Source organism: Nymphalis io, chromosome 24, assembly GCF_905147045.1.
Source record: "Nymphalis io chromosome 24, ilAglIoxx1.1, whole genome shotgun sequence".
In the NCBI taxonomy this organism is placed as follows: domain Eukaryota; kingdom Metazoa; phylum Arthropoda; class Insecta; order Lepidoptera; family Nymphalidae; genus Nymphalis; species Nymphalis io.
The window spans coordinates 1,464,959-1,477,154 of NC_065911.1; the positions used below are offsets into that span (position 1 = coordinate 1,464,959).

The 12,196-nt window shown below is 33.2% G+C and overlaps 1 protein-coding gene across 3 annotated transcripts in view; it reads left to right on the forward strand.

The window, feature by feature from the left end:
- Window positions 1-12,196, forward strand: part of LOC126777961 (talin-1-like) — a 50,157-nt gene that overhangs the window by 1,784 nt on the left and 36,177 nt on the right. For all 3 annotated transcript variants that reach the window (XM_050501283.1, XM_050501284.1, XM_050501285.1), the window contains exons 2-20: window positions 251-387; window positions 790-939; window positions 1,564-1,667; window positions 1,917-2,052; window positions 2,317-2,508; window positions 3,339-3,420; window positions 5,050-5,218; window positions 6,017-6,189; window positions 6,988-7,143; window positions 7,941-8,026; window positions 8,320-8,405; window positions 8,706-8,805; window positions 9,290-9,367; window positions 10,007-10,125; window positions 10,214-10,330; window positions 10,682-10,804; window positions 11,389-11,503; window positions 11,586-11,663; window positions 11,872-11,993. In XM_050501283.1, the coding sequence (XP_050357240.1) occupies window positions 252-387; window positions 790-939; window positions 1,564-1,667; window positions 1,917-2,052; window positions 2,317-2,508; window positions 3,339-3,420; window positions 5,050-5,218; window positions 6,017-6,189; window positions 6,988-7,143; window positions 7,941-8,026; window positions 8,320-8,405; window positions 8,706-8,805; window positions 9,290-9,367; window positions 10,007-10,125; window positions 10,214-10,330; window positions 10,682-10,804; window positions 11,389-11,503; window positions 11,586-11,663; window positions 11,872-11,993 (2,322 nt within the window). In that variant the 5' untranslated portion in view covers window position 251. The remainder of the gene's footprint in view (window positions 1-250; window positions 388-789; window positions 940-1,563; window positions 1,668-1,916; window positions 2,053-2,316; window positions 2,509-3,338; window positions 3,421-5,049; window positions 5,219-6,016; window positions 6,190-6,987; window positions 7,144-7,940; window positions 8,027-8,319; window positions 8,406-8,705; window positions 8,806-9,289; window positions 9,368-10,006; window positions 10,126-10,213; window positions 10,331-10,681; window positions 10,805-11,388; window positions 11,504-11,585; window positions 11,664-11,871; window positions 11,994-12,196) is intronic.

Below are 12,196 nucleotides of genomic sequence, written 5' to 3' on the forward strand. Positions count from 1 at the left end.
ACCGAACAAACATACCTAATCACACGATCGCTCTTACACTCATTATAAGTTAACTTCCTCTTAAATAAACATGAATAATAATTAATCATATAATGCATTTTTTTCCTTAAATAAGAGACGCTAATTTTTTTTGTCGGAGCGATTCGCCTTACAAAACTATACTGTTTACACTGTAATAAAAAAATAATGGAAAAAAAAAACAAAAACATTCATTTACAATTTAGCAATTAACTTTAGTGTTATTTAACAGTATGGCGCCAATCTCGCTGAAAATAGTGTTGGACGATGGCGCCGTCACCAGAACTCTGATGTTCGATACCACAACCAAAGTGGAACAGGCCCACCATATTGTTCGGGAGAAAATAATCACCATAGATCCTGATAAAGGTATTATTATTAACTTTTTTTTAAAATTCTTTATTCAACGTAAAAGCATTGCACTTCATTATTGATTGGCTTGAGGCCTTGTCGACAGACGTGGAGAGTGATCTCTACCAAGTAACCTTTATTTTTTTTTGCCAAGGGTCACCTAATGGTAAATGATCACCATAGACAGTGGCGCTGTAAGAAATGGTAACCATTACATCGTCAATGCGCCACCAACCTTACAAACTAAGATATAATGTTCCTCCTCTAGCTTACTTAACCTTTAAACTGAAACATAACAATACTAAGAGCATTGATGTATGGCGGTATAATATGTGATGATGGTACCTTCCGGGGACACAAGGTCCAAGCTTTGCGCAAGCACGTATGATTGTGCCAATATTAATACATATTTTGAAACAGAATATGGTTTCTTCCTAACGTCGGCCGATGATGAACGCTCTGGTATCTGGTTGGAGGGCGATAGAACGCTGGAATACTACATGCTAAGAGACGGGGACTCTCTATACTACTTAATAAAGATACGAAATCTTAGATTACGGATGTTAGATGGTGAGTTTTAAAATTATCTTCAAAATTTGAATGGATTTCATTTTTATTTATTTGTATAAGCACACTTACAACATACATACAAAGCATTAACAAATGAACCCATAAAATAATAATAGTATATATAATATGCATGTCAATAACAAGTCTACATTCACTTCCAAATTCATAAATTCATCGTAATAGTCAATGTCATGAAAATCAACAAAAAAAAACACTCCAAAAAAGAGATGTTTCTTTTCAATAATATATTATAAAAGCTTGTTCAAATTTAAAATAGCTATTATGCCATGAATTAAGTTTTAATTTTACCGTTCTGGTGTCTTTAAATGTTATAAATAATCAATGTAGCATCACTCTCTGGCTGTTAACGATCGTTCGCGATGAGTTTTAAGTTTGTTCTTAAAGAATGACTGTACTGTATCACTGAACCTAACTCGACGTGCCTTACCAGATAAATAACGACTTCAAGAATCTACTGCGTCGAAAATTTAATGCATATAATTAATTTATCCACTGCGAAACAAACTTAGACTTTCCTGTAGTGTAATTTTTTACTTAATTCCTAACTATTGAAAATATATGCATTTAAAAACTTTACTAAAAATAATTGTTTATTTTAAAAAGGATCAGTGAAGACTCTACAAGTTGATGAATCGAAAAGCATAGAAGATTTAATGGTACATATCTGTGATAGGATCGGCATCCCGAACAACGAGGAATACGGTTTGGTAAGAAATTTTAATAATGCTATTTAGGACATATACCGCAAAAGGTCGTAAGTCAAAATTTTGTCATAATTAAAAGTACCTTAATTGAATATAAATATGGTTTATTTTTGAAATTTAAAATCACTAATTAAAAGTATCTATAAGAAATATACATTATAGATTCGATACGTAACATATTTCAAATGTCAGTAAAAAAAAACAGTCAAATGACTTAATGTTTATGCAAAATATTTTTTGGAAAAATTCTAGTGCCGTGAAGACTCTGAGCCTAAAGAAGAATCTAAATTTTCAACGGGCACTTTGACCTTAAAAAAGAAGACCATACAGAGGGAAAAGGACGTAAAATTGGAACAGATGAGCAAAAAATTGAAAACGGATGATAATGGTACATAAATATTTACAGTTATTAAAATAATTCGCAAATAAATAAGGGAAATTCTAAAATTTAGACGATTTCTTAAATGAAATTGCTTGTAATCGATGTGAATCTTGTATATTTGTCTCCTCCCTCTCTCCCCTCCTCTTTTCAATCGGTGTCGCTGTCAAGGCCAGTAGGACCAATAGTAATAAAAATCTCAGAAAAAAAATATGAATATTTACCCCTCTAACAAGCCAGTATTTTCAACCATACGAATTCTTTTAATTCCAGTGGAATGGCTGGACCAGCACAAGACCTTACGCGAGTCTCAAGTAGACCCAAAAGAGACCTTACTCTTCAAACGTCGCCTGTTCTACTCAGACCGGAATGTAGATTCCAGGGATCCGGTTCAGTTGAATCTCCTCTACGTCCAGACCCGTGACGCAATCCTGGATGGGAGACACGTTGTTACTGAAGATAAAGGTAAATCATAAGTGAATGCCATATCAAAAGCAGAAATAATTTTCTTAATAAAATTTATATTCAATTATAATGATGATTTGTATGAGTAAACAAACAAATTGGATCAGTAGCAAACAAGGAAAATAGATATTAAATAATTTGGTTTATTTCCGTTTATAATGAGGTCAGTATGTAAATCAATAAGCTTATAAGCCGAGCTGACTTAATGGTTAGAACGCGTGAATCTTAACCGGTTATCGTGGGTTCAAACCCGGAAAAGCACCACTGAATTTTCATGTGCTTAATTTGTGTATAATTCATCCGTACTTGACAGTGAAGGAAAACATCGTGACGAAACCTGCATGTGTCTAATTTCATTGAAATTCTGCCACATGTGTATTCTACCAACCCGCATTAGACCGCGTGTTGGAATAAGCTCCAAACCTTCTTCTCAAAAGGGAGAGGAGGCCTTAGCCCAGCAGTGGGACATTAACAGGCTGTTACTATAATTATATCATTTAAAAGGACTCAAAAGTATATTTTGTCCTAGCCACATACAAATTGTTCATAAATGTGACTTCATTATAGATATGAAAATACTTGTTCAAAAGATTAACTACAAAGAATACATTATTTTAGACTTTTTGGTTGGGTTGGTATGTTATTTATTTATTTGATAACTATTTCATTGTTTTACTATCAATTTTGAAATCGATTGAAATAAAAAGCATTTTGTCTAAGCGTAGCTGCTTGCGCACTTGTGCTAAGTTGACAATACGCAGTAGGCTCCCTTGAATATTGCTGACGTGGCTGTAAACCAATTACATTACACACACATTTATTACACACAGCGGCTGAATTCGCGGGAATACAGTGTCAAGTTCAGTACGGAGATTTTCAAGAAGACAAACACAAGCCGGGTTTCATTGAGAAGTAAGTTTCTATTATCGTGAAGATAATTTTAAATAAACCTGGTGATAGAGCTTTGTGCAAGCTTATGCGTTATTGGCGACGTAAAGGTCACAATCACCCTCGAACCTTTACAATTGCGTCGAGAGATAGCAGCGCTGAGCGCTTTTTATCGACTGTATCACGGCGAGTGCTCAGAGGAATTATTCTCTCTAATTCCTGCTACCCCCTTCCTTCTTAAGTCTACGCGAGCTGGCTCTCGATGTCAACTCCTTTCTTTGTCGCACATTCAAAAAATGGAATTCCTTACCAGCTCACGTGTTCCCCTCCTCTTGCAACCCGTGTTCCTTCAAACAAGGCGTGAAGAGGCATCTTGCGGGCCGGCAAGGTGAAGGCTGCTAGTGCAGAATGTTTTTCCCGTCTGTACTGGCCGTCGTCGCGTTTGGACTCTACTACCACTTACCATCAGGTGGATTAGAGTCATTTGCCCTCCCGGCGAATATAAATAAAAAAAAAGCTCGTCTGGGTAGGTACCACCCACTCATCAGATATTCTACCGCAAAACAGCAGTACTTTGTATTGTTGTGTTCGGATTTGAAGGGTGAGTGATCAGTGTAATTACATTACAAGGGACATAACATCTTAGTTCCCAAGGTTGGTGGCGCATTGGTGATGTAAGTGATGGTTAACATTTCTTATAATGCCAATGTCTATGGGCGTTGTTGATCACTTACCATCAGGCAGCCCATATGCGCGTCCGCCTTCCTATTCTATAAAAAAAACCGACTTCATGGGGTCCGTACATCAAAACTGAACTAAATATTTTTTACAAGTAATGTTAAATTGAGATCTCGAATACCACAAGCGGTCAGTTTAAGTTAAGTTTAAGGACGTTTGTGTTTATGTATGTAAACGGATTGTAATTTTATAGACAAAAATGGAAATATCAGCTCTAAATAGTAAATTGATTGTGAATAAATCCAAACAAAAACCAAGAAAATATTCTTTATAAAATATATAAGAAAATATATTAATAATAGACTGTCATTCGAGACCGTTTTATTTTTAGGTCAGAGAAATACGGTCAGTGGTCATTAGTGGTTTCCACGTGAACTGTGGGGGGTTCTGATGTTCCCACATACCTCCCGTATGTAAGAACATCGGAATACCCACTAAAAAACTAGCGGTACCCTTTCTGTCTTAACGAGGATCGCCACGGGATCGCTTGCACATGCTACCGTGACGCTCTGACATTTTTTGTGTCTTAAATTATACTGGCTCACTCAACCTTCAAAACGGTACAACAATATTAAATATTGATATTATATTTTTAACTAGAATATCTAATGAGTGGGTGGTACCTTCCCAGACAGGCTTGCATAAGGCCCTCGCGCGATAAGGCGCGATAATGGATATGAGCTAATATCTAGTTTATTTTAATTAAAATCCAACCCGCATTGGAGCAGCGTGGTGGAATAAGCTCCAAAAACCTTCTCCTCAAAAAGGGAGAGGAGGCCTTAGCCCAGTAGTGGGACATTCACAGGCTGTTACTTGAGAAAATCCACCTATCCGAGATCCGAGACAGAGACATAGATTTTGTTTTAAGTTTTTTCGGTGCTTAGAAAAATATAATTACAAAAAAATCTCTTCCAGCTTAAAGGAATTCCTCCCGGAACAATACGCATCATCATGGGGTATAGAGAAGAAGATCATCAAGGAGCATCGTAAACACCAAGGCCTCAGCCAGATAGAAGCAAAACATATTTACACGAAGAACGCGAGAGAGTTGCCAACTTATGGCGTCACATTTTTCCTCGTAAAGGTATAATCAACATGCATATATGTAAACTATTTACCATTTCCACTCTGTTTCATCAACCACAATGAAAGTACTTTCAATTTATAGTAATTAACGCATCATTAGAAGGCGTTTTATATCGTTCAACAGATATCCATGATTATTGGTATAAATGTGTCCAAACCAATTTTACACTAAAAAAAATAATACAAAATAATTACAATCATTAGAATAAAAATATGAACTCATTTCTCACCTCACAAATATATACGACTGGATAAGTATTAATTTTCTATATAAGATTCCATAATAATTACCACAATATTAATCTTAATAATTATAAATGACACGAGAATTTTTGTCATTGAAACGACATAATAGTAAAATTTTTTTATGACTCTCCCTCAATCTTTAGAAATAAGTTACTTAATTATTATAAAATGCATGATTAGTGTTAATAAATAATTTTAATTATTATTTCGCCGATTGATTTTTTATTATAATAATGACATTATTTATTATTTAATTTTGACATTTTTAAAAATCACTAATGATTTTTTGTTGCTTTTAATTTGATTAGATTGAATCTGGAAGTGCTATGTACACTTGTAATTGACATGCATATCAGATATATTATTATTGTTTTATAAATTATTTTTTTCAATACTTTAAGTGTGCTGTATGTATGTTGTAAGTGTGCTATTACAAATAAATAAAATAAATAAAAACTGGTATCTAAAAAATTTAACACTATTTTATTTATGCCGTAAATAAGAGACAAATTACGATATTTTTTTAAATGTATATTTTTTAACTTTGTAGGAGAAACAGAAAAGCAAAAAGAAGCTGGTACCTAGGTTACTCGGGATCAACTCAGAATCGATCCTGCGTCTGGACGAAGAGACGAAGGAGATCCTGCAGGTGTGGCCTCTCACTCAAGTCAAGAGCTACCGAGCTGGGAACGAATTTTTCACGTTGAATTTTGGGGACTACAGGTATTTCTACATTTTTATCGATACGTTCTGATCTTTACGAAAAAACACATTAAATGCATTTGCCAATTAATTATAAAAATATTTTCCATAAAAGACAGAACCTCACATGAAAACAACAAATTAAAGTAAAGCCAAGTGAGCTATTACAAGTTATTTACCCATTTAATGTATTTACTTCTAAAGTGGCTAGTTTTTAATTATAGTTTCCAATAATTTACTTTTAAATACATTAAATGAGTCATAAAGTAGACGGCAATTTAAGGCAACATTTTTGCGCAGTTCAACTTGGCAAATTGAATTAAAACATCGGTTTAGCAAAATAAGTTTTATAATATTTCATTATTATAAATGAGTTTATGTATTGTAGTTTTTTTTTTTTTATTTTAATTTGTATTTAAGGTTATCATGTAAATATTTTTTATATTATATTTAAGGTATTTTATACCCAACATAATATTATGTAATATAATGCTGAAGCGTCTTACAAAAGTAACTTAAATTGTATGTTGATACAAATAGAAATAAGGATTTATTTTAAAACATTAACACATCCTTATGTGTATTTTAGACATGTGGCAGAATTTCAGTGAAATTAGACATGCAGGTTTTTTGATGTTTTTCTTCACCGTAAGCACCGTAGCACAAAATGAATTATAATCACAAATTAAGCACTTGAAAATTCAGTGGTGCTTGCCCGGGTTAGAACCCACGATCATCGGTTAAGATTCACGCGTTCTTAACACTGAGCCATCTCGGTACTTTGGTTATATTTGTATTTGTTTTTTTTTTAATCAACAGTGAGAAGGAGTACGCAGTGAAAACAAATGAAGCGTTTCGTATAAGAGATATTCTTCAAGGTTACATCGACATTATTCGGAAGAGGCTGGCTGCGCCGTACAATGTGACTTACAATGAGGGTGAGGTGATTTGTGAGGAAATGGTTGAAAGTTCAAGGTTAGAAATTGTTTTAAATGTATACAATTCTATTTATTATAGATAATAGTGAAAGAAAGTTGCCAGAGTTACATCCTCGTGCCAGAAAATCCTTGCATCCTGTTGAGTCGGATTGTCATCTCATTATATTATGCGTATACATTCGAGCCTCGTTTGACTGCCTCGTTGGTCTAGTGGCTTGATGTAAGGCCGCAGACCTGGAGGCCCCGGGTTCAATTCCCAGGTCGGGCCAATAAAATGTTATTGGGTTTTTCTGTCAGAAAATTCTCAGTAGCAGTCTGAAAGTTGGAAGTTTGTACACTCCCGTGCCTCGGAAAGCACGTAAAGCCGTTGGTCCTACGCCTGAACTCTTACCGATCGTGTCGGATTGCCCTCCCATCGAATTATGAGAGTTAGGTAATAGAGAGTGCACCTGTGTTTGCGCACACACTTGTGCACTATAAAATCTCCTGCGTAATTGGCTAATCTCTCTTGAGATTGGCCGCCGTGGCCGAAATCGATCTGGAGGACATTATTATTATATATTCGAGCACAATAATATCCTATGTGCAGATGTCTAATATTAAATTGCATTCATGGATTAAAAGGCCAGGATTTTAACGTTTTGTATATAACGTCGGTGAATTTATATATAACATAATCACAAGTAATTGAGTCATAGTAAATTTTGATGTAAAAAAATATAGCATTATATTTTTGTGCTATTATTTAAGCTTAAGCTTTGTTATATGAAAAACTAACAATGATTACCTTAATTTACTTGCTTATTCTTACAATATAATAATTTTGACTTTCAGAGGTACATTGACCCAGAACGTGGTCCCATGTAAAGTGCAAACACACTCTCTTATCGGTCCGAGTCAAATAATATCTGTTGATCAAGGTAGCAATATTTATTTTATATCATTATAAATACACAATTTTACATAAATTTGTATTAAAAATCTAATTTCTTTATTCATATAGAATCATTACGCTTAATTATTCGTAGCAAAAATAAAAAGTAACATCGGCTGGAAAAAAATTTACTAGACTTGAAAATATCTGATGAAAGAAACATTTGTCCACACCGTTTTAAGATCAAAGGCGGCTTATATTTACATAATAAAAGCAAATCTGAAATAAGTAACTAGAAAGACCTTGCAGTAAGATTAAAGACTGCTACTTATATTTCAGGGCAATATTCACAAATGGGAACTAAAATAGTGACAGTGCATGAGGTGATAGTATCCAGACAAGGAGACAGGAGTCAGCAACCAATGGTACGTTAAATTACGTTGAAACGTTTCGAATTATGATTGAAAAAATATTTTAAAAGGTGTAACATCCCTGACAAGAGGTTTGGTTCATTCTTCATCCAAAGATTCAGAAATAGAGTTCAAGGAACGATTTGTTCAGCTTACTGATGGTAGAATTGGTCAACGAGATGTCTAAGAAATGTAGCTCACATGCTCACTGTGTTTTTGGCTCCATTGCAAGTAACATTGATCCATACAGAGGTTACAATCAGCTATCCCATTTTCTCATATGCCTTTTAGATGAAACGTACATATTTTTTCCAGAGAGGTGAATTCAACAGGTCGAATAGCATAGCTCATGATTTCGACAAGAAACTTAATCGTCTTAATTCTGAGTCAGTCAGGGCTGTTGTTCTTCTCTCAGGTAATGTATTTGTAGTGAAAGAATTTGTTTTGTTATCTTTCAATAGACTTCGATTTTCATTTTTATAATACTTTTGGAAGATTTATTAGTAAGACTTATTATCAATATTAATATTGATATCATCGAAGTAATCTACAACAAAGTCTATATATATATAAGTCAAACAAATATAGTCTCGAAGAAGCTATCACTAGAATATAGATTTCATTATATATATATTCATTATATTATATATATGAAATACATTATATCTGCTTATAACCAAACTAAACGGGTAATAACCAGACGGTATATATAAAAAAAATCCATATCGGTTCATAAATTACTGTTTTGACAGTTTTGAGATAACAAATATAAAAGAAAATCGTTTCCGTTTTTAGTAGTCGTTTAAAGAATAATGTCTCGATTATTTTTGTACCTATATTAAATTGTTGTGTATCTCAATATTGCACACAGTAAAATTACAAAGTATCTTATTTTTTAGATCCCACCAAAGAAAACATTACAGAAGTAAGAAATATTGTAAATGGCTTCAAAGAAAGCTTACCGAGCATATTGAAAGGTAAAATTTTTAGAATTTTTCGTATTTAATATAGACATAAATGATTATTACGTAGTTGTGTCCCGCGAGGTCATCTATATCAATATTTTTCTTAAAACCTGTCCTTATAAAAGTACTTTCTCTATATCAAATATCATAATCAGCTTAGTAATTTATTCGCGAGCTAACAAACGGACGAACGGATATACTTTCGCATTTAGAATATAAATATATATAATTTCTCGATAAATTATATATTGCGGCTTAGATCTAGAGAAGCAATTTAACCAAATAGGTGCCACGGACCTGGACTCAGTCACATCAAAATACAGTAACAGCCTGTTAATGTCCCACTGCTGGGCTAAGGCCTCCTCTCCTTTTGAGGAGAAGGTTGTGGAGCTTATTCCATACATACATCAAAATAGAACTATCTAAATACCTTAAAATAATTATATCCATACTTAAGGCATACATATTTATTTAAACACTTTTAATAAAAAGTTAAACTTTTACAAGAAATCGAATCTGAAAGTTCATATAATTAAAAGATTTCACATGCAATTCATCATAATTCCATTGAATCTTTAAATCATTCAAATGGATAAAGACCTATGACAGCTTAATCAAAATCACATGCAAATGATAGAAATCAAATTATAGGTGCAAATGAAACAGCGGCCAACTTAAAAGGAGAGAAATCAAGGAAACTTCTAGAAGAATTAGACGAATTATGTGCGCATATTAATACCTTGGTCTCCATGACGATGAAAAGTGACCTTGTAAGTTTTTTACTTTTTTTTCAATATAATATAAACCTAATTTGTATTTTATTGTAAAACGATATTGTTATAAAATATTCATTTGTAGAGAGATCCAGATAATCTAATGATGGCTCAGGATACTGCAAAAAAAATTGCAGATTTATCCACACAGATGTTCTTCTCTTTGGATCCAAAAAGTAAGAGACGCAGTCAATTGCTCAGGGTAAGATATTATTATAATATAAACAACATTTAAAATAATTACATGTACATAAGCAGTAGCGTGCCCCGCGATTGGAGCAACGTGGTGGAATAAGCTTCAGTTAACTTTGTGTATTTAAAAACAGTGAGCCTGAACCTAATGGGTCATTAACAGGCTGGCACTTTATTATTAGGCACTTATCCCTAAAAGCAAGGGTCCTTAATGGCAGAAAATTGATATGTAATTAAGCCAAAAAAATTATTGTTAAAGTATTTGATTTGTATTAAAATTGCGTAACTTTTTAAATTTACATTTTAATACTAAATTGAAATGAAATAATTTTCTTATTTCAATATAAATTTTATTTCATAGCGTTCCCGTAACAGTTTTATCTTAGATGAGAAGACTGAAGCGTCTCTACGTCGCGCCTCTTTCATAACGGCTGCTGATAACGCATGTCAAGCTGTTGAACATGCTAAAGCTGAATTAGATGAGGTAGGCTTACTGGGTATGATAAAAGGAAACCAACAGGCTTAAAGTAAATTATGCCCTCCTGACTTTTTTCGAAGAGAGATTAACCAGTTACGTAGTCCAGTTACGTACATTATACACATTAGTACATAAATGTGCGCGCAATCACACATTCTCATAATCAGATAGATCCTGAACCCTTTCCAGTTGTGTTGTTTCGACTTTTCTTATAGATATCTTTATTTAGATAATGCATATTCTGGACAGTTCGCTAAGCTCACTTAAGAATTGCAATCGAGGCGGAAACTGGTCAATAGGACATCATTATCATTATCACCATTAAAAGTGAACGGTCATATATATTAACCTAATTTTTTATGTAATGCAATGAATAGTAGATATAAATTACTAAAACTATAGCGTTGAATAAACACAATTTCCAAACAATTTTTCTGACTAATTTGTCAGAACTAAAACAACAAACATTAAAAAAGAGACAGAAATATTCAATTCAATTAAAAAATTGAAATAAGCTAACAGATTTTACATAATATACTAAAACTATTATTTATTTTAAACCAACTTGTATCTTACACAAAATATTTTAGAAATACAGTGGTCCTCCTCTCAGCGATGAAGAGCAGAAACGGCTGGAACTAAGAACTGTTGATAAAATGGGCAAATTAAATGCAGCGATTGCTCTGCTTCTTAACGCTCACGCTGGTAAGATTAAAACTTGAAAAAATACACAAAATATTTTGTGTTATATACAAACGAGACAATTTAAATATGTATTTTATTTCAGATGTAAAAAATATAGACTATGAAATGGCTGTGAACTCAATGAAAACAATCCATGAACTAGTACCGGACTTCGTTAAAGGTGCACAATATTCAATCATATTATCAAGTATATTGTATCACAATTCTTACAGTACATTACAAATATTGAGATGACGTATTACTATCATATTATATTCCCTATCTCTCTCTCTCTCTCTTTCTATTCAACCTGCTAGTCTGGTTGTTGTATGGAAAATTTATTATAAAAGACAATTTCTGATAAAGTCAAAATTATTAATAAATTACAGATTCGAAATCTCTTTTATCCATTGGAAATGAAAGTACAAATAAAAAACTCAGAGGTCAAATAATACAACTACTAGATGGTGCACGAAACATGTGCATGCTTACTGGATCGAATGATGTCAATGTACGTATATAATATACTATTCTATAGTATTCGACTGCTAAATGTATTCTTATCCAGTTTATAGATTAGTAATTGAGCTTTTTATAAACCTAAACATGATGTTATAATGTTTATATTGACTACCTCGTTGGTCTAGTGGCTTGATATAAGGCCGCAGACCCGGAGGTCCTGGGTTCAATTCCCAGGTCGGGCCAATAAAAAGT